This window comes from Gracilinanus agilis, chromosome 3 (genome assembly GCF_016433145.1).
Source record: "Gracilinanus agilis isolate LMUSP501 chromosome 3, AgileGrace, whole genome shotgun sequence".
NCBI classification, from domain to species: domain Eukaryota; kingdom Metazoa; phylum Chordata; class Mammalia; order Didelphimorphia; family Didelphidae; genus Gracilinanus; species Gracilinanus agilis.
In genome coordinates, this window is record NC_058132.1 from 461778662 (window position 1) to 461806144 (window position 27483).

The 27483-nt window shown below is 34.6% G+C and overlaps 1 protein-coding gene across 2 annotated transcripts; it reads right to left on the reverse strand.

The window, feature by feature from the left end:
- MSL3 (MSL complex subunit 3) lies at positions 1 to 27477 on the reverse strand. Of its 2 annotated transcripts, XM_044670376.1 has the most exons (13): positions 27364 to 27477; positions 25045 to 25127; positions 24579 to 24674; positions 24200 to 24300; positions 22696 to 22784; positions 21498 to 21620; positions 20646 to 20806; positions 15927 to 16085; positions 13666 to 13928; positions 11867 to 11976; positions 2356 to 2455; positions 1954 to 2038; positions 1 to 684 (listed from the first exon to the last, which is right to left on the reverse strand). In XM_044670376.1, the coding sequence occupies exons 1-13, from the start codon at positions 27463 to 27465 to the stop codon at positions 585 to 587; spliced, it is 1572 nt and encodes a 523-aa protein (XP_044526311.1). In that variant the 5' UTR covers positions 27466 to 27477; the 3' UTR covers positions 1 to 584. The 2 variants fall into 2 exon arrangements, with proteins under 2 accessions (XP_044526311.1, XP_044526312.1); XM_044670377.1 differs by lacking the exons at positions 22696 to 22784; positions 24579 to 24674; positions 25045 to 25127; positions 27364 to 27477 and having other exon boundaries at positions 24200 to 24294.
- Between the last annotated feature and the right edge of the window lie 6 nt (positions 27478 to 27483).

Genomic DNA, 27483 nt, shown 5'->3' on the forward strand with positions numbered 1-27483 from the left:
ACAAAGGCAAATATTTTATTCAAGTAACTTAAAGTGTTTTTCCAGAAATAAAAACCAAATTGTTTTGATTTATGTGTTTTTCCATTCATTTGTTTTCCCTCTTAGAGCAATTATGAAATAAAATCCACAGGACATTTATTTTTCCTCCTAAGAATAAACAGTCTTACTTCCATGGCAAGAAAATAAACCTCAACTTCACATTTTTTTGCTGAATCAAGTCAAATTATTTACACTTTTATGAAATGTTCTACAATTAATACAGCTGCTAATATTGCATTTTAAAAGAGAAAATATGCAGTTCTAAGCATTAAGTGTTGAAGAAGTTTTTTAAGACATCTAGAAACAATATTTATAAGAAAAATTAGAGAAATTCGTAGTGCAGTAATTGGGCAACTCAGACAAAAAAGTGATCCATTTCTGCCAAAGAATCCAGCTGTCTTGGGTCTCTTTTTGATCTATCTAAAAGGAGAAGCCATGCTATTTCCATTAGTTTTTCATCTGGTATCAACTTGTCAAAAGTGACAGCATAAACATCTCTATATGGAGAATGTTTTTCATATTTTCATAAAAAAAAATTTTTACTTTTAGTAAATTGCCCGGGGATTCTTGGTACTGTAATAAGCCTCACATGCAGCTACATAAGCAGACTCAGGGAAGAAATCATCATGGTATTCGGCTAAAAACCTAAAAAAAAAAAAAGGGGGGGGAAATTGAAAGAAATGTTAGTTTTAAAATTATTACTACAACTTTATGATTCAGATGAACTTTTATATTCAATATTATAAGATCTTTCAAACACAAACTAAAGTTTAATAAGGGAAAAGTTAAACAACAAAAAAGACTTATTAAAAAATATTTTCCCCCAAGTTGCCTGAAAAACAACAACAAAAAACAAATACCGTACACCTCAGAAGAATAACATTTTCAAATAAATTCCTAGAGCATAATATAGTTGAGCAAAATATTAAACTCTACCCTGTTCTACAGTCTATTCTTTACTGAAAGGGGAATAATTTTGACTCTTGATACTCTCACCCTAAAGGCAGAGATAGCTTAATGACTAGAATGATGGGATGGGAGTCAGGAAGACCTGAGTTTGAAACCTGCTCAATGAATAATTCATTATGTGATTTGGGGCAAAGTCACTTAGACCCCCCTCAATCTCAAATTTTCTCATCTGTAAAATTTGGGTTTTGATTCCACAACTCCCTCCAAAGGTTAAGTCTTGTATGAAAATAATTATAACCTCATTATTCTACTTACAACCTTTCCCTAGGTGACATACTGTATAGAATGCCAGACCTGGACTCAGGAAGAAACGAATACTTAAAAGAAATGAATATTTGGTTTTTAGACACTTACTAGCTATGTAACCCTGGGTTTTCTGGGGATAACTTCCACTACCTCCTAGTATTGTTGAGAGGATAAAATTGAGTTATTTGGAAAGCACTTATAAATCCTAGTTATTATTATTTAAATAGGGATTTTGCTCTCAATTTTTTATTTTCATAGTTACTTGCATCAGATTCATATCCTGCACAAAATACCCTAGAGTCTATCCTTATATGGAAAAAGTAAAATGTACCCCTCAAGACCAAGTCAAAAAGCCACATATTGTTGGCTAGTCTTCTTATAAAAGATACTCCAAGTACACTAAATATGCTGATTGAGAAATAAGATGAATTATGTAAAGATACAAAAGCCAATTACAAGATAATTCTAGCTACAAATGAAGGTACAGGACAATTTTACAAACTAGCTTTAGCAATCAATAAGCATGTATTAAGCACCTAATATGAAACATCAGGCAAAGGGATAGGAACTGAGCATATAGATACAAAGAATGAAACAATCCCAATTCCCAAAAAAATTTGCTTTAAAAATTATTAAAAGCAATGTATCCTAGATATTATAAAGTGATGACATATATTTTACATGGAAAGGGCAAGTTACCTCAGAAAGAGTTCAAAGTGCTTAACCAAAGCTTTAAGGTTCTTATCAGAAAAGCACATCTTCCCAAGGATCTCAGGAAGTTTTACTGTAAAATAAAAAAATAACCCACAATCAATAAACCAAACAAAGGCAATAGTAAATGTCTATCCTTATCTCACCTTTAATTTTCTTATTTTGGAGTTTGGTTTTCTACTCCTTACATTTCTGATGAAACTTGTATTTTTTTTTTTAAGTCTTAGCTAGCAATAGTTTCTAAAAAAAAAACAAACAATTCTGAGTATTTAAAAATCAACATTTACTAAGGATTTATGTGATACGGAAATTTCAAAATAAACCTAAATCTCTAGCTAGAAATCTGCAGTCGAGAAAACATTAAAAGATAAAAGAACCAGAATCACTTACCAAACATTCTCAACAAATGCTGTGACCCATAAATGTATGATGGAGGAGGAGGTTGATCACTTTGGGGATAATTCTCTGGCATAAGTTTCCAGGAGAGCACCTAAAAATAATCATTTAAAAGTTTCAAGATTAGTTTATTAAAACATTATTTAAAGACTTTAAAATTTAGAATCCTACAAATATGATTTATAAAAATGCACAGGAATAAGCAAAGAAATTTCAATTCAGTCATACATAATAAAGATATAATTTCTTAAACCAAATTTCCCCCTAAGTTTTATAGGACCAGAATATGTTTTTGTTGAGATATTTTAACTTAGCATGTATTCCCACATTTCCCAAAACCACTTCATAAAAGTACATTCTCAAAACAGTTAAACAAAACTTCCCAAGAGAGTAAGTGCAATCTCAAATACACATCACTTTTCACTTCTGTAGTTTTCTATTTTATTTTTTTAAACCCTTACCTTCTGTCTTGGAATTGCATTGATTCTAAGGCAGAAGAGTGGTAAGGGCTAGGTAATGGGGGTTAAATGACTTGCCCAGGGTCACATAGCTGGGAAGTATCTGAGGCCAGATTTGAACCTAGGACCTCCTGTCTCTAGGCCTGGCTCTCAAACCACTGAGTTGCCCAGCTTCCCCCATAGTTTTCCATTTCTTAACAGAAAGGATGCAATACATTAACTTTATTTATCTGATATCAAAACTGGCCACAGAATTTGACCTAAGTTTCACTGTTCTTGAGCACTGTCCCCATTTACAATGCTGCTAGTTTTCTTACTGTGCATCATTTTGTATAGTTTTCAATGTTTCTCTGAATTGCTAATATTTGATCAATGAACAAACATTTAAGTACCTAATCTACACCAGGCACTGTGCTAGGAACTAGGAAAGACAAATAGAATAAATGAAATAATTCTTATCCTATAGAGCTTAGATTTTGTGCTATATTCATGTACTATTTGCTCAAACATTGTTCTACCGCTAGACATAATTACCTCTTTTTGATATTGTAAATGCTATTGCTATAATTACTCTAATACATTTGAATATCTCTCATGTGATCATTAGCCTCCTTTGGAGAATAAAAGCAGAAGTAGAATCAATGGGTCAAAGAGTATGGATTACAAAAAGTTGCTAAACTCTTCTTATGTAATTCTAAACTGTTCTCCAAAATGAGTGGCCTAATTTACATATATACAGGAAAGAAATTTTAGTTGGATATATTGATTTGGAAGCCATTTACATAGGGATGATATAATCTATGGATCCTAATGAGATCACCAAAGTAGAGGGAGTATAGTGAATGAGGGAAAAAGAGAAACAGGCTCAGGGCACAACTGGGTAATAAGAGTCCTAAATTCTCAGAACAGCACGAATACTCCTTTGCTTAAAAATTGGGACATAAATAATGGTTCAGCAAAGAAAATTGAGAAGAAATGGTCAAACAGGTAGGAAAAGAACTAAGAACAGTCACAAAAAGCCAAAGTAAAAAAGCATATTTGGGAGGAAGAGGTTGATAGTGTCAGGAGATACAGAGAAATCAAAATAGAATTTGAACTGATCAAAAGCCATTGGGTTCAGTAGTTAAAAGACTTAGTCAACTTGGAGAGAGCAGTTTCAGTCTGATGGGTTTAAGGCGCGGTTAGAAGGCATATTGTAACAGATTAAGAAGGTTAATTGCAGGTGAGGAAATAGAGGTAATGAAAATAGATGACCCTTTAAAGGAGTTTGACTGAAAAGAAATGATACCATTTATTACAAAAAAGATAGCTCGAGAGGATAGCAGAGTGATATGGAGATTTTCTTAAGGATCTAGAAAGGTGTTTCACCTAGTGAAAAAAAATGACTGAAGATGACAAAAAAAGAGGAAGTTATTACAGGTGAAAGAAGTGGTTAATTAAATGAAGGATCACCTTTTCTTCAAAGACTGAAAAAAGGGAGAGAGAATGGAGGTATGATGGATAGAGGCATTGAGGAATGAAGTAGAGGAAAAGAAGAATCCTTTCTAAATTTGGTCTCTGTGGTTCAGGAAAGTAGGAGGTTATGTTCTCTGTTGAGAAGGAAGAGGTTGTATAGGAACTTTCAGGAGAGAGAAGATTTGATGTAGTTGTTATGAGTAGTGATACTCAATCAAGGAAAATTAAAATGAGGTCATGGTAAAGAGAAAGAATACCTTCAGGAGGAGTGAGGCAGAGGAAGATATTGAAGTCTAAGAACTTTTTTGCTCAGAAAGGATTTCAGTGTTATAAATTATTAGGGAAGAGAAATAGTTATGGATTTTGATCAGATGAAAGTTATATAGCTGAGGAGTGATTATGGCAGGGCAAAGATGTCATGGGAGTTTAAGAGGTTGATGAACTGAGAGACTTGTGTGTTGAAGAAGACATTAGTGGCATATATTAGAGTCCTCAAGTATGAAGGCAATGACTGGGTGAAATTATAAGGAGAAATAGGAGAAATTATAAAAGCAATTATTTCCTGACTACACTATCTGACCTAGTAATAGAAATGCTAGAACAATAATAGAAGAAAAATAAGAAAATATGATTATGACAAAGATGAAGCAAAAATATCCACTATTAATAAACCTAAGAATACAAAGTGCTACAGAAAGGTCTCTATTGGAGAATTACTGGGAATATGGAAAAACTGTATAGAATAATAGAATATAGAATATAGGTTTAGACCAACTTTTTATATACTACAGAAATTTTAAAAATCAGCAATCTAATTAATTTTTTAAAACCACACACATTTAAAAAATAGAGGAATGAAAGGTTAAATTTTCCCCAGCTATAAATTGTGGAAGAATTTGTAACCAGACATAGGATAAGAGATAATATAAAAGACAAAATTGACCATTTTAATTTCATGAAAATTTTGAAAAAGCTTTTGCACACACAAAATGCATGTAGAGAAAAAATAAACTGTAATTGTGGAGAAAAAAACATTTCTAATAAAAGCATAGAGCTTAAAGAAACCTTTAGATATCATCTAATCCTGTGCCTTCCCTTTATAGATAAGGAAACTGAGGTCTAAAGAATTTAAGTCTTTGCAAAGGCACATAGTAAATGTGGTGCTGGAATCAAATCCTATTATTTCAAAGCCAACAATCTTTCCACTGAACCATGCTATATCACCTGAAGGGAACTGATACATCTGTAAAATTGAAAAGCCTTTCAAATGCTCAAAGGATATGAATTATTTTCTGACCTGGGTTTGAATCCTGACTCTTTTTTTTGCCTTTTTAACCTTGGGCAAGTCATTTCTCCATAACTCTCATCTGTAAAATGATAAGACTAATGACCTCTCCCCAGTTCTAAATCTTTGATCTAATCAAAAAAAATGTTTAAGTGAAAATTAAAATGAATATATTGTAACACCTCACATCCATCTAATTGGCAAAGATGAAAAGGTAAAGTTAGAGGGACTTTGGGAAGACATACCCTAATTCTTTTCCACAACCCAATGGCTTTTGATCAGTTCAAATTCTATTTTGATTTCTCTGTATCTCCTGACACTATCAACCTCTTCCTCCCAAATATGCTTTTTTACTTTGGCTTTTTGTGACTGCTCTTAGTTCTTTTCCTACCTGTTTGACCATTTCTTCTCAATTTTCTTTGCTGAACCATTATTTATGTCCCAATTTTTAAGCAAAGGAGTATTCATGCTGTTGTTCTGAGGGTTTAGGACTCTATTACCCAGTTGTGCCCTGGGCCTGTTTCTCTTTTTCCCTCATTCACTATACTCCCTCTACTTTGGTGATCTCATTAGGATCCATAGATTATATCATCCCTATGTAAATGGCTTCCAAATCAATATATCCAGCTAAAATTTCTTTCCTAAACTCTAGTACACTATCAACTATATACTGTCTGCTTCCTTATATATGTGCTTTTTCTACCTTTTAGACTATAATTTCACTGAGAAGAGAGATTGTCTTACTTTTTCTATGTTTACTTGTAGCAGTTAATGGAGTGCTTGGCAAAGAAGAATCTTTCCTTTCTTCTTTCCTTTTGGCCTGTCAGATATTACATAGGCATTTCCCTACTCTAAAATTTATTTCACCTACAAAATTTCTTTGTCCACTGAAGGAACCATGGTCCTTCTAGTCACATAGCCACCATATCTATGCAGTTAGCAAATCTTACCAAAACTTTTAATAACTACTTCTCTCAAATCTATCCCATTTTCTATATTTGCTTGTCCTCTTTTCTAGTTCAAGTATACAATAATTCTGTTCTAGTTCAAGTATACATTGACTCTTATATTTTTTTTAAACCCTTGTACTTCGGTGTATTGTCTCATAGGTGGAAGATTGGTAAGGGTGGGCAATGGGGGTCAAGTGACTTGCCCAGGGTCACACAGCTGGGAAGTGGCTGAGGCTGGGTTTGAACCTAGGACCTCCTGTCTCTAGGTCTGACTCTCACTCCACTGAGCTACCCAGCTGCCCCCTGATTCTTATATTTTTATAATAACTCCTAACTGGATTCTTTGTTTCTAGTTTTTTCCCTCTTCAACCCACCCTTTATATAGCTGCCAAACTTATACTCTTAAAACATAAGTCTGACCAAGTCAAATGGAGTTTCTTACTCAAAAATATTCAATGGTCCTCTATCATCCCTAGGTTAAAATACAAACTCCTCAGGCTGTCATTTCGGCACTTTCCATCCTGGCTCTCATCTACCTTTATACTTTTATTTCATATTCTCCCCTTAATTTACTCTCCCATCTAGTTAATTTGGTCTTTGTCCACACTTGACACTATATCTCCTGACTGTATCCTTATAAGAGCAGTTCCTGATGTCCAGAATGTACTCCTTTCTTACCTCCACACCTTTTGGGATCCTTAATATTTTTCAAGATAAAACTCAAGTTTTATTTCCTACACTTGGCCTTTTTTCATCATTATCTCGCCTCTAGTCATTAATGTTCTTTTCCTTCTAAAATCATTTAATACTTTGTATATACTTTATAGTTACAAAGTATCCCTATTCCCCAGTTGAACAGAAGCTGATATTTTCTGTAATATACTTCATTGTAGAACCATAAATCACTTGGTGGCCATCCAAAAACACTAGACTTGGGAGTCAAAATTCAAAGACCAAGTTTTGGTTCTAAAAATTACTAGTAATCTGACTGTAAGTCAGATTAAGTAAGTAAATAAGTAAGTAAGTAAGTAAGCCTCTCTGAGGCCATTTCCCAAAATTTAAAAAAAAAAAAAAAAAAAGACTATTATCACTATAGACCTTCAAGGAGTTACTGGAAAAATTAAATGATATGCCATATGAAACCACTTTGTAGCTAAAGTACTATCCATAAGGTATTATTAGTCCTACTTTCATTAACCACTTAACATTTTAAAAGTCTTTCTTTTTAATATCTATATACTGTCAGTGACACTGAATGCACTTCAGAGAAAACCTATAAACTTGGAGAAATTAACATTACAAATAACTTAAGTATAATGATGGAAAGGTACATTGTCAACAAAAGTAGACTGTAACACATTATCAATTTGAATGCAAATATGTCAGTTCTAGTGAATGAAATTCTAAAAACAAAGGAAAATAACTCCAAAAAGTAAGAAAACAGTTATCTGAAGAGACGAATGTAGATTTATAGGCAATCTTCTCAACCAGTTTGGATTTTAAACAGTGAGGAAGAGATGATAAACTTTGGTGGTTCCCTTAATTTATCTCAGTTGTGAGCTCTTTAAGTCATGTCTGACTCTTTGTGACACTATGTGGGGTTTTCTTAGTAAAGATATTAAAGTGGTTTGCCATTTCCTTCTTCAGCTCATTATACAGAGGGGGGGAAACTGAAGCAAATAGGATTGTGTCCAAGGCCATATTTAAATTCATGAAGATGAGTCTGACTCCAAGCCCATCTCTTTGTCCACTGCACCATCGAGCTGCCCTATCTATTACCTCTAGGAGCAAATATAAATTTCTGTGTGTAATTTAGAACCTTAACAATTTAGCTTCACCATAACTTTATAGGCCTCATACATTATTCCATATACTCAACAGTCCAGCCAAAGTAATCACATCTATGACACCCTATCTGCCTTTACATAGGCTATTTTCTATGACTGGAATTTACTTCCTCCTTACCTCTTGTCTCTTAGAAGTACTTTGCATTTATTTTGTTTACCTCAAAGCTCAAATTAAATTATATTTCCCACATTGGACCTTTTTTGATACTCCCAATATGATAATACCTTGACTCTCCAAAATTATCAAGCATTTTTAATATGTTTAATAATAACAATAATAACAATAATAATAGCAGTTGGCATTTATATCACGCTTTAAAGGATTACAAAGGACCTTTCAATGATCATCTCATTTTATACTCCTAATAACATGGGAGCTAAATGTATTATAATTATCCTCATTTTACATATGAGGAAACTGAAGTAGGCAGCAATATGCCACAATCACAAATCTCATAACTGAGGCTATATTTGCTCTCATGTCTTCCTGACTCTGCATATAGTCCTCTATCTACTGTGCCAACAAGCTATCTGTCAGAAGCAATAAGGAGCAGCTTCATTTTTAGCTTTGTATCCCCAACACCTAGTATATTTCCTGACATATTCCAGACACTTAATAAATTGACCCAAAAACAGTCAACAGAAAGTGAATAAAAAAGTATGGTGTTTTACAATAAAAATGTTAGGAGTATTGAATGAGTTAGTTTAAAAAAAGAGTATTTTTTATTGTTTTGCTTTCCTATTTTTTTAAGTTATGCTCAGAAAAGAAGATCAAAGAAGGAAGAGGGCAGCTACTTTGGGTGAAAAAGACAATGAGAATGACTGCAAGAAGACAAAGCTCTTCTATTTTGCTTCTGTTTTCTCTGTAAAGGAAAATGACTTTTAGATTGAAAGACCCAAACCAAAATAGCTAATTGGGAATTGAGACTAAAGTAAGGCAATAGTGAAAAAGCTCCTACCCCTCCCTTGATGAAATTAAGTCATGAGGTTACAAATGAACTACTTCTTCAAATACTTAAAGAACTGGTAAAGATGTCAGAGTTGGGACAGAAGGGACCATTTTGTCCTATTTCCTACTGGAAGTTCCTACTTTCTACTAAAATGGGCATCTGAACATAATAAAAAAAGGTTCTTTCTCCTATAGCCAACAGTTATCCCCATTGCCACTAGATGGCAATCTCACATTGGCAAGATGAAATGTAGACATATTTACATGGGATTAGTGGACTAGAACTAGTCTCAATCTATAAAGTGGGGAAGACTTAAGAATTTAGAAGCCACCCTAGTGCAACTTTTCCATTATATAGATGAGGATAAGAGAATATTAATGTCTTGCTCAAAATTACACAGACAAGAAGATAATCAATAAGGTCCCTTCCAGTTCCAAATCTATGAAAGGCTCATTAGAGAGGTTTATCCCCCAAGTTTGGCTTTGATGTGATGAAAAGTTTTGGCCAAAGCAGATCATGAAACTGTCTCAAAGAATAAAGGGAACAAACCCACGGTAGAACCTCCACTAAAATCTTACTCTGCTGTGTCATCATGTACCAGTGGTGACCAGGGATTGCTATAAAAGATTATGCCAACAGAGAATATCCTGTAGGGAGTCCTTATGAAGCTCAAAAGGGTTATCTGAGAACTACCTTAACTAAACTCAAAGAAAATCATTACCAGAAAACTGGCTACCAAGCAAATTGAAGAGAAAATACTAAGGCAAAAAAGCAGTTGTGATCTTTGGGAAAGCACTCACATCAATTAAATCAGGAATCTCATAAAAGAACTGAAAAAATGTCACCTATCTACTCTAATTAAATAAGTGTCATCATATTTTAGTACTAGAAGAAACTTTAGAAATCTGGTCACAGGGTCATCATTTTTTAAATGGCACCAAGATTAAGTAACTTGATCAAACCCCCAAGACTAATTGTGGTGGCAGCAGAGTCTAGAGAGTCAGGGTCCCCTGACCCTCAAACCAGCACCCTTGTATCCTGTGGCCATTCACACAGACTTATTTTCCTTATTCCTTTTTCTTCTATCACTCTTTCTCATCCTATTACCTTCAAAGCTAAAGGGCTACAGGAAGAATAAGAGCCTCTAAGAACATAATGCTTCCAAATGCCTATGATCTTCCTTGTCAAAGCAGAAATCATAATTGTGATTTTCACAATCAAAAACTCTCTTCTTGGGTGTAGAAGTGCTCCCTCTTCCAAAGTTCAGCTATATCAAACTTACCAGGAAATGTCAAGGCTTCCTAACACCTCTCTTGGACAAAAGGTTTGGAGCTTGGGTAAATACAAGTTGTGTCAAAGGCTCTTCTGCTTAATGCCTTATACAGTGTAGACAATGAAATATTTGCTGATTGATTACTAAATCACACTTTAACTTCCCAATTAAAAAAAATTATTCTGAGATATATGTACATATAGTATAAGTATACACCTAAAAAATATAAACTAAAAAAAGTTATTTGGTTGGGGGGAGTGGGAGTAGATGAGCAAAAACAGATGAGGAGAACAGCAAAAGCTTTGTAGAAGGTGACACCTAGACTGTTTGACATAAACAAAGACCCTCTAGTCAAGGTATAAGGGACAGTCATGTCAGTGGAATATGGGATGAATGAATAATAAAGAAAATAATAAGCCTAGAAAGGTACACTGGGGCCAGGCTGTGAAGGGCTTTAAATTATAAACTGAGGGATTTATATTTGATCTTAAAGACAAACAGGGAGTCTTTGGAATTTATTGAGTAGCATGGTCAGACATAAACTTTAGGAAAATCAATCCAGCAACCATGTTGTGGAAGAATTTGAAAGAGGAGAGACCAGAGTCAAGGAGATCAGTTAGAATATTATTACAAATGTACAGGACAGGGAAAATGAGGGCCTGAACCAGGATAGTGACCATTTGAATAAACGGAATGGAATATTATATCCGTATGTTCTTTCAAGGCAACTAAATGGCACAGTGAATTGATCATTGGACTTGAAATCAAGAAGATTCATTTTCCTGAGTTCAAATCTGGCCTCAGACCCTTACTACTGTGTGACCCTGAGCAAGACATTTAATTTTGTTTGCCTCAGTTTCCTCACCTATAAAATGACCTGGAGAAGGAAATGACAAACCATTCCAGTATCTTTGCCAAGAAAACCCCAAATGACGTCACAAAAAAGTCAGACACAATAGAAAATGATTGAACTGAACTTATTGTGCTCCTTTGATATTATTGAAAGTACAAACTAAAGAGAACGTAGCCAATTGCGTACCAAAAATGAAGAATAGCTAGAGAGTCCAAGTGTTACACTGGTACCTCACTATATAAGCAAAGCAGCATAGAATAAAGGAGAGAAAGCCAACCTTAAAACCAGGAATACCTAGGTTCAAGACCTGCCTCTGACACATGTTGAATGTCTGATCCAGGAAGTTATTTAACTACTCAGAACCAACTCTTTAAGACTAACATTTTACCCTTCAGCTATTAATGATAATGAATTCCAAAATATTAGTTCTTTACCTCATTTAATTCATTATTTCTTCTACCTTCAAAGCCAGCAAACACTGCACTCCCTTCTTTGCTAGGAGTCAAAGTAATAGGTGAAGATGATCCACTATGTACTGGGGTTTCTTCCAAAATATGGAGGAAAAAAAATAAGTTAATTCAGCTGCAAATTATGCATTCAATTCAATTAAACAAGCATATGTAAGTATATGGTAAGGTAAAAAGCTACTAAGGCTTTATAAACTCTTTTAAAAACCACAAAGAATAAATCTAAAATTATTATTATTCGATTCAATGATTCAATAATCACAGTGATTATTGAATCACATACACACACACACACACACACATATATATCACTTAGTAGGCTTTTTAGTTCATTTATAACTTGCATCTCTTTGGGACTTCATTATTGGATATTCTCAATCCCTCCTCTCCATTTTCTTGATAGTAGTGTGCACTGCTCTAGAAAATGCTTGCTATTTCAAGATGTTGTCCCTAGAAACTCCAGATAAAAGGAATGAACTTGGCTGAGATGGAGCAAAGGATTCACTGGTTACTTCCGGTAAAATGGGTCCCTTTAACTAATTCTTATACAAAAATGTTGCTTAGAATCAGCATTATTAGGAATGTAGTCAGTGAATTTGCAAATCTGATTTGCAAAGACAGAACTAAATAACAATAAAAACTAACATTTACATAGGTCTTTAAGCTTTTCAAAGCACTTTCCATTTATTATATCATTTGATCATCATGAGAAAACTGTAACAAATGTTATCCCCAATTACTAGCCCTTTTTATAGAGAGGAAAATGAAGGTTGAAAGGCTGATTTGCCCAAGGTCACACAAAGAGCAAGTGTCAAGAGATAGGGCATCAACCTAAGACTTCCACAAATTTAAACCAATATTCTTTTATGCTGTTACACACATGAAAAAATTATTTAGTTTTTTCTTTGCCATAATTTAGAACAAGTTATCACTTATAAAATCAAACTCTCCTTAAGCCAACTTTACCATTCTCATCCAGCTTTACCTCTCACTATGACCAAGCATAGAACTCCAGGAAAACTAAAGGAGCTAAGCTGTTTTTTCATGCCATTATATATTCTATTTGCCATGTTAAAAATTGCTATTACTTGTAAGAGAGAAAACATAATATCTTTGAATAAAAAAAAGAGAGAAATTCTATTTGCATATTCCTAACTGCTCTCACCTTGCCCCACCACCCCGAAATTCCTTCTCCATAAATCCACAACCTCCATTTCTTTCATGACTCAGCTCAAAACTCTTTCCATGAAGCCTGACCTACAGTAATTTCTGACCTTTCTCTTACCATTAATGTACACAGTCTGAAAGTACATTTTATTACATGTTGCTTTGTACTTATTTGTTATAAAGTTTCATAGAGAAAAAGAGAGTACAATTAAGATCAAGATTGATCTTGACTCTCTAACAAGAATGTAAACTCATAAAGGGCTAGAAACCTGTCTTCTATTTTTATCATTCTAGTAAAATGTTATGCATTCTATAAGTACTTAATATATTTTTCTGAGTTTAATTATGATTTACTTTTTAAGTCTTAAATGAAACCAGTTTGAGGAATCAGTTAATAATCCTTAAATTAACTCTTAAAATGTTTTATTAGTTGGAGTTTAAATCTAACTAGTTTTAAACTATAAGTTTTGTAAAAATAGAAGACTCTCAGCAAGATGAGTTCATGTACTTGGTTAGCCAAAAGGAATAAAAAAGTCAAAATAAAAGATTCTAATAATTAAATTTGATGAAGAAAATCACTTTTAAAAGTTTTTACTTACTCTTTTCCAAATGCAAAAACAATTTTGGCATTGTGGCAGATGTGTCAAGATGCCGTCGCTTAGGCTGTGGAGAAGCACTGCTTTCAGACAACCTGTCACAGCTAGATGTGTGACGTGTAGAACGCCTTAAAGATTGTAACATTTCTGGTTCAGCTTTTCGCCTTTTTGGTGTTGCTGGCTCTCCTGTAGTAGGCTGACTATCGGTGGACTGAGGAGTTGGTGGATTTAACAAGGGTGGACTTGGCGACAATTCCTCCTGATTCCTAAAGAAGAAAAATAAGAATATCAGCCACAATACTAATCAAAGGATTTTTTTGTAATGTAAATATTTATTCCTTTAAATCATGTGTTATTCCTGAACACTGACACAAATGAAAAAAATAATAAACGTTGTTATTTAGAAGGGTTTTTTGATCAATTGTTTCAGTCATGTCCAAGTCTTCGTGACTCCATTTGAGGTTTTCTTGGCAGATACTGGTGGGGTCTGTCATTTCTTTTTCCAGTTCATTTGACAGATGAAGTCAACAAGTTAAGTAACTTGCCCAAGGTTACACAGCTAGCTATTAAATAGCGGAGGCCAAACATTTTGCAGTTATAAAATACTTTATATACCTTATTTCATTTGAACTTCGTAACAAACCTTTGGGAAAGTGAACAAGTATTATCTATATTTTATAGGCAGGTAATCAAAAGGTACAATAATAGAAGACTACTGGGGGGGATTAACTCTAAAACAATATCTCACTAATTTTTCCAAGAATCCTGAGGAATATATAATATAAATAAAACTTCTGAGATCATGACTTCTTTTATATATAAACTGATCACAAAATGTGCATTTTATACATTCACGCTTTGCTTAAAAAGAAAGTTAAGTGCTGAAAATAACACAGCAAATTAGATTAGATGCCCCGAACTCCTATTAGGTGTAATAGGGAAAAAACTGATGAATTTTAGCTATTCTCCTACAAAATTTTAATAAGAAGAAACTAAAGCAAACACAAAGCAGTGTTTGATAACAGTTGTTCTCCTTAATTGAACACATAATAATTCTTTAGTGAAAATGCCCTAAGATAACGGTGAACATGATACATGCAATAAAGGTAATTCTGACTTGCACTGACAATACTGGCCTTAGGCAAAATTATGAAGTAAGATGAAATTTTTTATTGGCTATCTTATACTACTTATTGATCTCTTCTGTTCCCTCCTGATAGTCCCACCCAATATAAAATAACACAGATAGGTAAGTGTTATTATAGTCCCCATGCTACAGATGAGGAAACTGAGGCAGACAGAAGACCTGTAACTTATGCAGGGTCACAAAGCTAGTGTCTGAGACTGGCTTGAATTCAGGTTTTTGGGGGGGTTTTTTGGCTCCAGTCTCAGGGTTCTATCTATTGAGTTATAAACAAACTAAGGCTAACAGAGATTAAATGACTTGCCCAAAATTGCCTAGGTTGTAAGTAACTAAATCAGGATCTGAATCTAGGATCTCTGACCCAAATCCTGTGCTTTTGCACTGAATCATGAAGGAGACAAGCAAGATATGTTTTTTTGAGGGCAAACCTTTTTTTAAATCTTTCTTTACTGAACACCCATCAGGATGCACTGTACACAATAGCTGTTTAAAAGGAATCTGTTCAATTAAATTACATATCAAAAAATTTTTCTCTCTCTAAACTTTAAAGATTTTTCAGGACAGGAAACTAAGACACAGCAAGAAGAACAAAACTGATGAAGAGAGTAAGCATGTGGTTCTTTTACCCACACTCCCTTCCTATAAGCTATATGTTTTTAGGAGGTTTTAACCTAAGTTTCCTAACTGGAAATAAAAAATTAATTGAAAATGTTCAAGAAATATAAAAAAGATAAATGATACTTTGATTAAACTTCATAATGTTAAACTTTTTTTTTTTCAAACCCTTACCTTCAGTCTTAGAATCAATACTATATATTGGTTCCAAGACAGAAGATGGTAAGGGCAAGGTAATGGGGACTTGCCCAGGATCACACAGCTAGGAAGTGTCTGAAGCCAGATTTGAACCTATGGCCTCCCATTTCTAGGCCTGGCTCTCAATCGACTAAGTTAACTAGGTTCCCCCTATAATGTTAATCTTGATATTAAACTAAAAGAATCAAAACAGTGTTGAGAAAAGATCAAATATTCAGGTAGCCATTTTGCTAAAGAATAAATTTTTTGAAAAAATATTTCAACTATTTTATTTCAATTGTTTGAAGAAACTAATATACATACTTACCTATTTGTATTTGTTGCACTTTCCTTGATTGGAAGAAAAAATTTTGATGAAGTCACCTTTTTATATTGAGCTTGTTCATATGGATAAAGCAAAATCAATGGTAGAGTGAAATCAAAGGTTATCCTTAATCCATCAACCATTTCTTTACAAAGCTCAACACTGAGATGTTAAAAAAAAGAAAGAAAGAATTTAAAGATAGTTTATAAATTAAAGGCTAAATATGGCAGTTAAAAGTTGTTTTTATATGAATAAATACCACAAAATGGATATAAACAAGAAAGATTAAGTTCTGAATTCCCTTTTACTAATGAGGCTTCAAAAAGGTCCTTAAATTTTAAAATAAGTTAATATTTTGAATTTATAAAGATCTAATGAATTCTAAGTAATGACAATTTTAGCCTTTCAGAAGACAATTAACAAATATTTTCATTTATTGCAGATAAGCTTTCTTACATCTTGGTAAACTACATGTGTTGGTGTGACTGGAAAAATTCATCACCTAATGGCCAACTTTCTAAAAATGTAATATCTCTAAATTCAATTGTACGTAGTCTTTGGATAACACAATCCTTTTTTTTTTTTTTTTTAATTTATTAATAGAATTTGTTTCCAGGTATTCAAGTCTCTCACTTCCCTCCCTACACCACAGAAGGGATCATCTGGCAAACAGATATATAGAGATAGATTATGTTTTTCCACTTCTCATTTCATCCTCTGGAGGTGATCATTTATAAGTTATTCATCAATATTAAATCTGTAGCTGTATGTAATATTTTCTACTCGTTTCACTCTTCATTATCTCAAGTAGTTTCTTACAAGCGTTTTAAAAGTTAATCTGCTTTTTGATTCTAATGGTGCAGTGGTATTCCATCACAATCATATACCACAATTTTGTCTATCTTTCTCAATTGATGAACATCTCCATGATTTCCAGTTCTTCATCACCACAAAAAGAGCTGCTATGAATATTCTGGAATACATAGGTTCTTTTACTTTTTCTCTGATCTCCTTGAGAAACAGACCCAGTAATACTATTGCTGGGGCTAAAGATATGCAGTTTTATAGCTCTCTGTAATTCCAAATTGCTCTCCAAAACGGTTGGATCAATTCAGAGTTCCACTAATGGCATATTAGTGGAACTTTTTCACTTTTCCTCATCCCCTCCATCATTTGTCATTTTTCACTTTTGTCATTTTAGCCAATCTGGGAATGAGATGCTACCTCAGTATTGGTTTTGTTTGCATTTCCCTAGCCAGTAGAGATACACAGAATAATTTTTTCATATACCTATATATAGCTTAGATTTCTTTATCCTTAAACTCTCTCTTCATATCTTATGGTTCCTATTCTTATAAATTTGACAAAGTTCTGTATATACTTTAGATATGAGACCTCTATTTGAGTTTCCATCTATGAAAAATTTTCCCCAATTTTCTGCCTTCTAATCTAGGCAACATGTTTTATTTGTATGAAAACTTTTCAATTTGATATACTCAAAATTATCCATTTTACATTTCGCAGTGCCCAATACTCATGTCTTACTAACTCATAAATTCCTTTCCTATCCATCAATCTAATAGGTAACATGTTCCCTGTTCTTCTAATTTGCTTATGCTATCTCCTTTTATGTCTATATCACTTATCTATTTTCATTTTCTCTTAGTGAATGATGTAAGGTATTGGTCTATATCTAGTTTCTGCAAATTATTTTTCAGGTATCCCAGCAATTTTTACCAAATAGTGATTTCTTATCCCAATAGCCTGGATCTATACCTTTGTCAAATACAAGGTTACTATAATCTTTTACTACTATTTGTTGGATGTTTGTTCTGTTCCACCAATCTACCTTTCTGTTTCTTAGTCAGGACCAGATAGTTTTGATAATTACTACTTTATAATAGTTTAAAACATAATAAAATTTATAATTTTACTTACAATTTTTACAATTTACAATAAAATTTATAATAGTTTAAAATCTTCTTTACTTTTCTTATTAATTCTTTTTCTATTCCTGGTCTTTTGTTCCTCCAAATGAATTTTGTTATTTTGTCTAGCTGAATGAGATAATTTTTTTGATAATCTGATTGGGATGGCAGTGAATAGTAGGTAAGTTTAGGATGAACTGTCATTTTAATGGGCTTTACCCATCCATGAAAAATGAATATTTCTCCAATTATTTAGATCTGACAGTATTTGTATAAAAAATGTTTTATAGTTATATTTGTATAATTCATGGGTTTGTTTTGGTGGGTATACTCCCAAGTATTTTATTCTTCCTATGGTTATTTTAAATGAAATTTCTCTATCTCTTCTTGTAGGACTTTGTTAAAAATATGTAAAAATGCTGATGATTTATATAGATTTCTTTTATATTCTGTTACTTTATTAAAATTATTGATAGTTTCAACTCTTTTTAGTTGAATCTCTAGGATTTTCCACATATATCACCATATAATCTATAAAAAGAAATAGTATTATTACCTCTTTTTCCCATTGTCAATCCTTCAATTTTTTTCTTTTCTTATTGCTCCTAGCATTTTTAATATCATGTTAAATAATATTGGTGATTGATAATGGACACTTTTGTTTTATTCCTGACCTTACTGGGAAAGCTTCTGGCTTATCCTCATTACAAATGATACCTGCTGATAGTTTTAGGTAGATGCTTTTTATCATTAACATAGTCCTTTCCTGGGCTGATACTCTTAAATCCATCTAAATAAAAACTGACACATATAGTATTTTAAATCTGCAAAGAGCTTTCCCTTTATCACCTCAGTTGACCTCACAACAACTCCATAAGGTAAGTACAATGGATGTCATTATTCTCATTTTACAGATAGCTCAGAGAGCTTAAATTATGTTAAGTGAAATGCCAATTTTTTGGCCAGGTAAATGTCCAGGGCCATGCTGGCAAACCCATGGCACACTACCTCTTATGTTCCTATGAGGATTGCTCTGTTCCCCTTTTTTCACATGCCTTACCCCTTTGTCCAGCAGCCCAATACAAGCACTTCCTCCCTGCCTTGCTAGGGGTAATGCAGAGGGCTCACAGACGACTTGAGGGTACAGTTTGGGCACATGATCTCTAAAAGGTTCACTAACACTGGTCTAGGGTCACAAACGATGATGTCTAGAATCTAGGAAGTGAATGAGGCCAGATCTGCTCTCAAATCTTTATCTTCCTGACTCCAGGTCCAATGCTCTATTCACCATGTAGCTGAATTGTTTTACCCTTGTATCTGAACATACAGACTCTTTTAGTTTGAAAAAAACCTATGGGCTTCCACTAAAGTCCCACTCTGGTATTACTCCATGATATATGGTAAAAGCTCCATAAGTTCTTCTAAGCTAAAAAGAAGCAGCTCCAGGCTGCCTGCTGCAGTCTGGAAAATTTGGCTGTGTGACTCTGGGACAAGTCACTTGACCTCTCAGGGCCCCAGGCACTCTATGACTATAAGGTGCAGAACTATGGCTGACTTGCACTGACGGAAAGCTTCTATCCCTCTTGCTAGTTTTATTATCATTTCTTCATCTTCAGTTAATTCAGTTTACTAAGAGCATACTCATTGTGGTGATACTAAGAACTGTAAATGCAGACATTCTTTGTAGCAGAACCACAAAACCCAAGATGAACATGCCAATGAGCTGGGGGAACCCTCCTCCACATCATTCTTTCTGCAGTACCTTCATGTGCCTGCTGTAAATTAATATGCTTTCATTCCCTAGCTCAGAAAAGAATAGTTCTGCTGGGCCCCTGGCAAATGGGGTTTTATTTGGCTCTGCTATTTTACATATGCTATATGTAGGGAAAAAATTTAGCAGAAACTAATCATGGATTAAGAGAACCCTCTACCACAAGGCAGCAATTCGTGGTAAAATTCAGTTCATAAATTGTTTGAAATGAGGTTATCAGCTATACCTTTCATTTATAATACACAAAATTACAATGAAGAACTCAGCTGAGACTAACAGAGCCAGGAGGTAGGCCTTGAGAAACTTACAAATTAGCTGGGTTGGCAGACATTAAAAGCAGCAATGGGGTACAAGTGCCATTAAACAAAAAATAGCCCAATAACTATACTACTTAATACACACTAAAAAAAAAATTCATAAAGAACCTTTTAAGATTTATAAATAATTTTTCTCATAGCCATTTTGAGATAAACAATAATATAACATTATCATCATTTTACAAAAGAAAAAATTGAGACTCGAGAGTAATATTAGTCAACCCCAGGCCTGTCTAGATTACAGACCCAGAGCTCTTTGGAATCACACTAAGCTGCCTCTCTTAGAAAATAAGCAGGGGGAAGCAGGGAAGCTCAGTGGACTGAGAGCCAGGCCTAGAGACAGGAGGTCCTAGGTTCAAATCTGGCCTCAGACACTTCCCAGCTGTGTGACCCTGGGCAAGTCACTTGATTCCCATTGCCTAGCTCTTACCACTCTTCTGCCTTCGAGCCAATACACAGTATTGACTCCAAGACAGAAAGTAAGGGTTTTAAAAAAATAAAAATTAAAAAAATAAGCACACCCCAAGATACCCATGATCTGAGGAGCAATTAGACAAACATATACTTGAGAAGGAATCATTGCAAAATAGAGCTTAAAACATCTGAAACACAAATGCCACCCCTCTTCGACACACAACACTATTTTGAATTCCCCTCTCTACCCCATGAAACAGCAACTGCACACTTCAGATGCAGTATGACTTACTTTTTTTCTGGAGGGATGTAATGCACATTCATGTTCACATGAGGAGTGGTTTGATGGTGACGAGATCTTTCATTGGCTGAGAAAGCTGCATTGATGGCAAAATGTTTCACATAGGATTCCAGAATGGTTATTATGTTAGTTTGGCATGGAAGTTTCACAAGCTTTAAGAAACAAAAATTTATATTGTTAATCATTCAAATAATATAATTTCAATGACAACAAACCATTATCACTTCTTATTTAGCAATTTTTTAAAAATGCTGACTTAGGCTGTTCCAACTCAGCTTACACAGCCTAATAAAATAATACAAAATTTTATTCATGTAAATATTCTCTCTTCAGAGAGAAATGCTCTTGAAAAAAATAAGAGCTAGCTAACAAACAGGGAAAAGAATTTTCCAGTCATATTTTTCTGCCATATATATGGCAACCAATTAACTACATTTCTATGCTGATTACAATATAAATGCCATAGGTATAAAGATAATTTAAATATACTATGATATATAGCTGTAAGTTAAGATAAAATGTGAACTCAAAAGAATCAGTTGGGAATATTACAAAAAGCAACAGAAAGCTACAAGACTATCTGTGAGATGCTACAGAAGTGAGTCTCCTTCAATTCAAAACTATCCCAAGTCCATCCAGGTAATTAAAAAAAAAAGTTAGAGCTAGCATTTTACAATATTTTTAAATATTTTGTTATAAGAATTATTTTTAAAATTGAAAATTTTTAAATATAAATTTCCTAGTCTTAGAAGTTTTCCTCAGTTATTGTCAAGATCAGTCAGATGTAACTGAAGCAAATCTAAAATGTAAGCTGCCCCCCATTTTAGATCCTCCTTTGCATACGCGTTTTCTCCTGTTAATATAGTAGCAATCTTCTTCAAGCTTCTTCTTCAAAACTTCAGGTATTTCTATACTTATTGTTCTTTCTTCCATGTCCCTTTTTGTATGAAACTCCTGTTCTTCTTTCTAAAATAACACAAATTCATGTTTATTTGTTTAACACAGTAAACATTAGGAAGATTTTTGTTTTTTTTTTAAACTGCAAAGATGTTATAACTTCCATAAGATATCTAAATTTGTGAATTCTTAATATATCACTAATCCTAATATCTATCACTGGTACTTCATTTTTTTACTACTTGTTTGGCATTATAGATTGAGTTCTCAATAAGCTGAGGGAAAAATTAAAGAGACTAGAAAATGGTGTCTGATGCCTCTAGATACAATAAACAATTCTACAATCCAAGTAAGCAGTTGCAGGCCATATCACCATTTGCTTGACACCAATGACTTGCTCCTCACCTGAACCTGAAAACTGGATCTCTATAACTAGGTCCTTCAAGAATCCATGCCCATTTTGTCCTTGAGGATATTTATCTCTTAACTTTGGAGCTCCTATCTTAAGGCCCAAACCAGGTAACTGGTAAATGAACGTATGAATTTGTTAATTTAAGCCATCATACTGAATGTTCATACTTTATCTCAAACCATGTTTCAAGCTAGCCATCCCAACCAGACCGTCTCACCTAGATATCACTTTCCACTTCTCCAGAATAAAACTCCCTTTCCTAGCTACCATTCCTCTCTAAATGTAGTCTTCCCCAAATAGATAGTAAGCTCCCCAAGAGGGCAGGAACTGCCTTTTTAAGAAAACATTTGCATTTCAATGATTCACACAGTGTTTTGCTCTCAGTAAGCACCTTTTCTTTCATTCATTCAAATACAAACATTTCAAAGGTAGCATTTTACACACCATAGTGGAAATCCACTTGTATTTAAAAATTACTTAGGTAGGGAGATTTAGTACTAGAACAAATACCTTTGAATAATACAAAGAGACAATGAAACCTCCCGCATAGTATCATAAGTAAGGTAAATCTTTTTTTTTCTACAAAGTTCAGTAAAGCTTTATGAGAGAATTTTCTTAAATTATACTTAAGTCATGATTCATATTTGGAAAACTGTTACAAAACTTATATTGTCTTACTTCTAAAATATGTAAATAAAAATATTTCAAAAATAAGAAGTCTTAAATTTTTACCATTTCAGTTTTCTCTTCAATGTCACTTTCTTCACTTCTTATTTCCTCATCTGTTTCTTCACTACTATCTTCAGAAGAGCTACTTATGGCTACAAAAACAAACATAAATCATATTTTATCATTATATCTTACAACTCACAAATCTGCCTAATATGTTGGTGAAATTCATCCAAAAACTTTCACCAAAAAAAGCTTTAATTATAATTTATTGAAAAAAAATTGATTTTTTAAATTCATCAAGCTCAAGAAAATCATAGGGCCTCTTCAATGAGATTCATGTCTATTTATAAGAGATCAGTTAAACAATCCATGCATAAAATACTAAACATATAAAACATGCTTATTTCTATCCTATAACACACAGAATGATCAATCCACTGAGTTAATATTTCCTCCAGTACACATAATGTGACAGGAGTTACAATGCATAATGAACTCAGTCCAGAGCTGAAAAGGAAGAAATGTGTAGACTGTAATGCATATGTACAAAGAATCCAATATGTACCCTAGTATCAAAGGTGTCATTTCAACATTACTGTTCTGCTAAGGATGATATATAGTTGAGAAGCCTGTAATAATACTACAATTGTGGGAGACTCAAAAATTTGGGGTTACCCAAAAGGTAATGGAAAGATATTTGGTAGGGAAAAAAAGTAGGCTACAACCATTTCCAATGATTATCTATGTGTAAGAATTTGTATAAGTAATATGAATTAAGGAGGAAATATATGATCAGAAAAGGAGGTAGGCTAGCCATATACCAAGAGTGAAGGATAAAAGGTGACCCTTTAACAAATGCTATAAAATTTTAAAAGATCTAGAAAAATATTTCTAGCATAAGCAGGAATTGTGGAGGATTAAAAAGCTAGGTTGGGTGACAATCTGTTCCAATGTAGTTAAAAGTCATATTAATAAGTTCAAAGGCCCATTCAAGTATTTAGACAATAGTAGGGTTTTTTTTCCCCCTTCATTTTTAAATAAAATCCACAAATGCCAAGTGACACAGTTTTAACAGTCGACAGGTGTTAAATAAAATAAGACCCTGCAGCTGAGATTTTCATTTAATAATGATTGATATAACAGATGCTAAGGAAAGCACATCAGAAACTGAGAAAAAAAAAAGTAAAAAAGAAAAGACAATGGAGAGAAGCAAGGGGTAGAATGAACTGTGATGGAGAAGCACTGATTGGTATGTATCAGATACATAAAATACTAATATTTAATCCAATCTGGTTAAATGATTTCGTACCCATTATATCCTAATAATTCATATTTGTTGAAGGCTTTACATAAATCCTCTCATTTGAACATCAGAAGTTCTATAAGGTAGGCTTTGCAAGTGTTTTTTATTCCTATTTAAAGAGATGAGAAAACTGATACCTAGAGAACCGAAGTGACCTAAAGTTACTTCTCCTATATCCAGTGTTTCTTCACCATGACACATTTCTGTGGGTGGATAAGTCTAAGAGAGTAAACTTATTATCTAGTGTATCAGCCAACTCACAGTTTTCATCATTTTCATCTTTTTCTTCCGCAGGAAGACTTTTTAACACAGAGTCAACACCAGGCAACCTGCAGCGTCTCTTCTTCCTTCCTTTTCTTCTCCTAAAAAGATAAATTTAACTGAATTATATCTATGTGAATTTAACAACTACAAGATAAGAAAAATAGTTAAAATATAAGTTAAAATATATCAGTTTTTAATATCTTAATAGTCAACTATGTATACTTCATCAATTGAATCAAAATTAAATAGCTCCATGTTCATTTAATGCTTAAAATTAATTCCTTAATGGATTAAAATGTTCGTTTTTCACATATTAAATTTACAACACATCATAAGATAAAAAAAATTTACATTGACATGAATTTAACATTCTTACATGCGAGCTACAGCTTTTCTTGCCAATTTACGTTGTAATCTACGATTTTCATCCGTGTCACGAAGAACATGATCTTCAGCTGCCCATCTATCCCAGCTGAGAAAACAAAAGGAAAAAAAAGTGACTAAAAATATCCAAAATTCTAAAATAATAGTAAAGCACATCAAAAAAGCAGCAGGGGGAGAGCACCGGGAGGGAGATGTCATGGAACTCTTTTTCTCAATTTGAAGAATAAAATCAGAAAGTGGTCAAATAATTAAGAAATTAAATCTTTAAAGTATATTGAGAGATTAGGATTCCATAACTATCCAAAGATTTTCAAAATAATGTAGCCTTCCAAATATCATTCTTTAGAAAATTAAAATAGAATTATTCTTTTGTAAAAAGTCTTCTTAAAAGTTTTTTGTTTGTTTTTTTAATGTTTTTAATAGTCTCATAGCACATTTATTCCAGAGTACATACTTACCTTCTGTTCCAACCATTAAAATGGATCAGATATTCTGGGATCTTTCTGCCCTTCTCATCTTTCCCAACAATAACATCAACAATCTGAAAGAGGAAAAAACAGGTGAAATATCATTTATATATTGGGAGGCATACATGAGAAATTGCAAGTCTGATCAGTGACCAGAAATAATTTTTAACATGTTTCTTTCATTTTTTAAATCTGTGCCGGAATGACAATTTCTTCCCAAATCTCCGTTTTTTTTTTCCCCTTTACTGGATACATCCCACTAGGAATAGGAAGTATCCACCCAACTATCTTCTAATTGGTCTCTATGGATTATAGTCAGGGCCATTTTCTTCACCTCATTGGCCAGTGAACCTATCACTAAAAAAACACCAAACTACAAGCAGGACAACTTGGCCTCAGCCCTGGGAAAGTCTGGGATTTGTAGTCCCTAGGACTCCACCTCTTCCAGGCTAGACTTGGGTATTATGACAGGACTCTTTCAACTTTTCCTTTACAGCTTATCTCTAAGACAAGGTACACAATACCCACTCTCCTCTCATTCACAACATCCCTCTCCCTTAAACTGGAGAATTTTCTTCCAGCACATCCCTGCCACAGCCTTCAAAGATTTGGGAGCGGAAACTACGTGGTGACTGGAGCTGCATCATCAAGGAACACGTTGGGAGCGCCCGTTTTAAAGTTATACAGGGCAGGCAGCCACTAGGGAAAGGCTATAGAAGATAGTCCTGGGGAGAAGTACCCAAAAGACACCAGGAGCTTAAGGGAGGGAAAAGCCCCAAGGCTTTAAAAGCAAAGCAGGCAGACGAAGGGTTGCCAGAGATACCAGCTAAAACAGCAGCTGGGTCAGAATGATGGGAAGTTACACAGGAAATGAGCTGGAAAGAGGCATGGGAGAATTTTAAATTCACAGGCTCTGGGGAAAGGAAATGATTTGACCTCTCCAAAGGATGTTATTTTCCCACCTGAAACTAGTCTTGCCTTAGGCTTCCCCTAACTCAGGACCTAAGACTCAGGTTCCTATCCTGAAGTCCAAGAACTCCATGGCTTTTTAACACAGACATACAAATGGCTTAAGATAAAGAGACAGATGATGTAAATAGATGGGAGATAGAGAAAGACATTGACAGATGAGGGATCAATATAGACAGAGATAAATGAGAAATGAGATAGATATGGATAACCATAGGTGGACAAATGAGACCTAGATAAGACTAGAGATAGATGATAGATGGATAGAGATATAAATATAGATTGCTACAGATATTTTAATATACTTGATTTCCTTTTTCGTCCTATACATTTTAGGCCTTTAAAAACATTACTCTGAGAAGAGGCCTATAGGCTTCACCATGCTATAAAAAGGATGTATATGACACCACAGCAAACATTCAAAGAGTGTTTTAAAGTTTGCAAAGCACTTAAATACTATCTCGTTTCATCCTCACAACAACCCTGTGAGGTAGGTGTTATTGTTATACTCATTTTTACAGATGAGGAAATTAAGGCAGAGAGAAGTTAAGTGACTAGCCCAAGGCCATACACAAAAAAAATTTAAGAACCCCAATCTAGGTAATTTCCACTAAAAGAAAACAATTTTTCACTTCGGAGAAAATCACACGTGGGAGAATTACAAATTATACCAGTATCTACCGCACACAAAACTACGGTGAGTGGTAAACCTCCCACCCCCTAAAAAAGCAGGTTAAAAAAAAGAGAGAACAAGTGAGTAGGTAAGTTTCCTTGGCACAGTATGTTTTTCCTCGGGTAGCCTGAGGGCGCGGAATTGCGCAGACGCAGCTCCACCCTCCAGTTTTATTTTGGGGGGGTGGGGGGAGTGTTGGATCCCGGCGCGCGCCCAAGCTCTTGACAGCTTCGCGCCAGAGCGCGCGCGCAGCCTCCTGAGCCGCAGCCCCTCCCACAACCCGGCCCCTCCCCTCAGCGCGTCCCCCCCCCTCCGTTCCCCTCTCCCCGCGCGCTACCCTCCGCGCGGCGCAGGGACCTGCCGGCCGGCTCGCTTCCGCGCGCGCAGGTTCCAGCGCTGAGCGCGGTTCTCCCGACCCACCCAAGCGGTTGGCGACGGCCCGGTGCTACCGGTGCTGTTGGCGCCCTTTCCCCGGCACCACCTAGAAGCTAGAGCACGTCATTTTTCTACCCCCCTCTCGCCTCAAAGCGTCGTCCTCCCAGTTCCCTGCCCTGCCCCGGGAAAGCCGCGAACCCATCTCCATCCACTCCCCTCCCTCGCCCTTCGCCGGCGTCCCTTCCATTCCAGTCCCCCCCCACTCCCTGCCCGTTCGCCCCGCTCAGTGGCACCTTGGCATCGTACAGGACTCGCGCCTTAGTGGGGTCGGGCTCGAAGCACAGCACTTTCTCCCCTGACTGAAATTTAAATTTCATTCCCCCGCACGAGCTCATTTGTTCATCGTGGCAGAG

What these genes read in the sequence shown, in the direction of transcription:
- MSL3 (XM_044670376.1), bottom strand. Translation starts at nt 27,465, where the DNA reads ATGAGCTCGTGCGGGGGAATGAAATTTAAATTTCAGTCAGGGGAGAAA. An exon ending in AGTGCAACAAATACAAATAG is followed by an intron (nt 13,929 to 15,926) that starts GTAAGTATGTAT and finishes TTTCTTCTTTAG; the next exon opens with GAATCAGGAGGAATTGTCGC. An exon ending in GTTTTTGCATTTGGAAAAGA is followed by an intron (nt 11,977 to 13,665) that starts GTAAGTAAAAAC and finishes ATATTTTGGAAG; the next exon opens with AAACCCCAGTACATAGTGGA.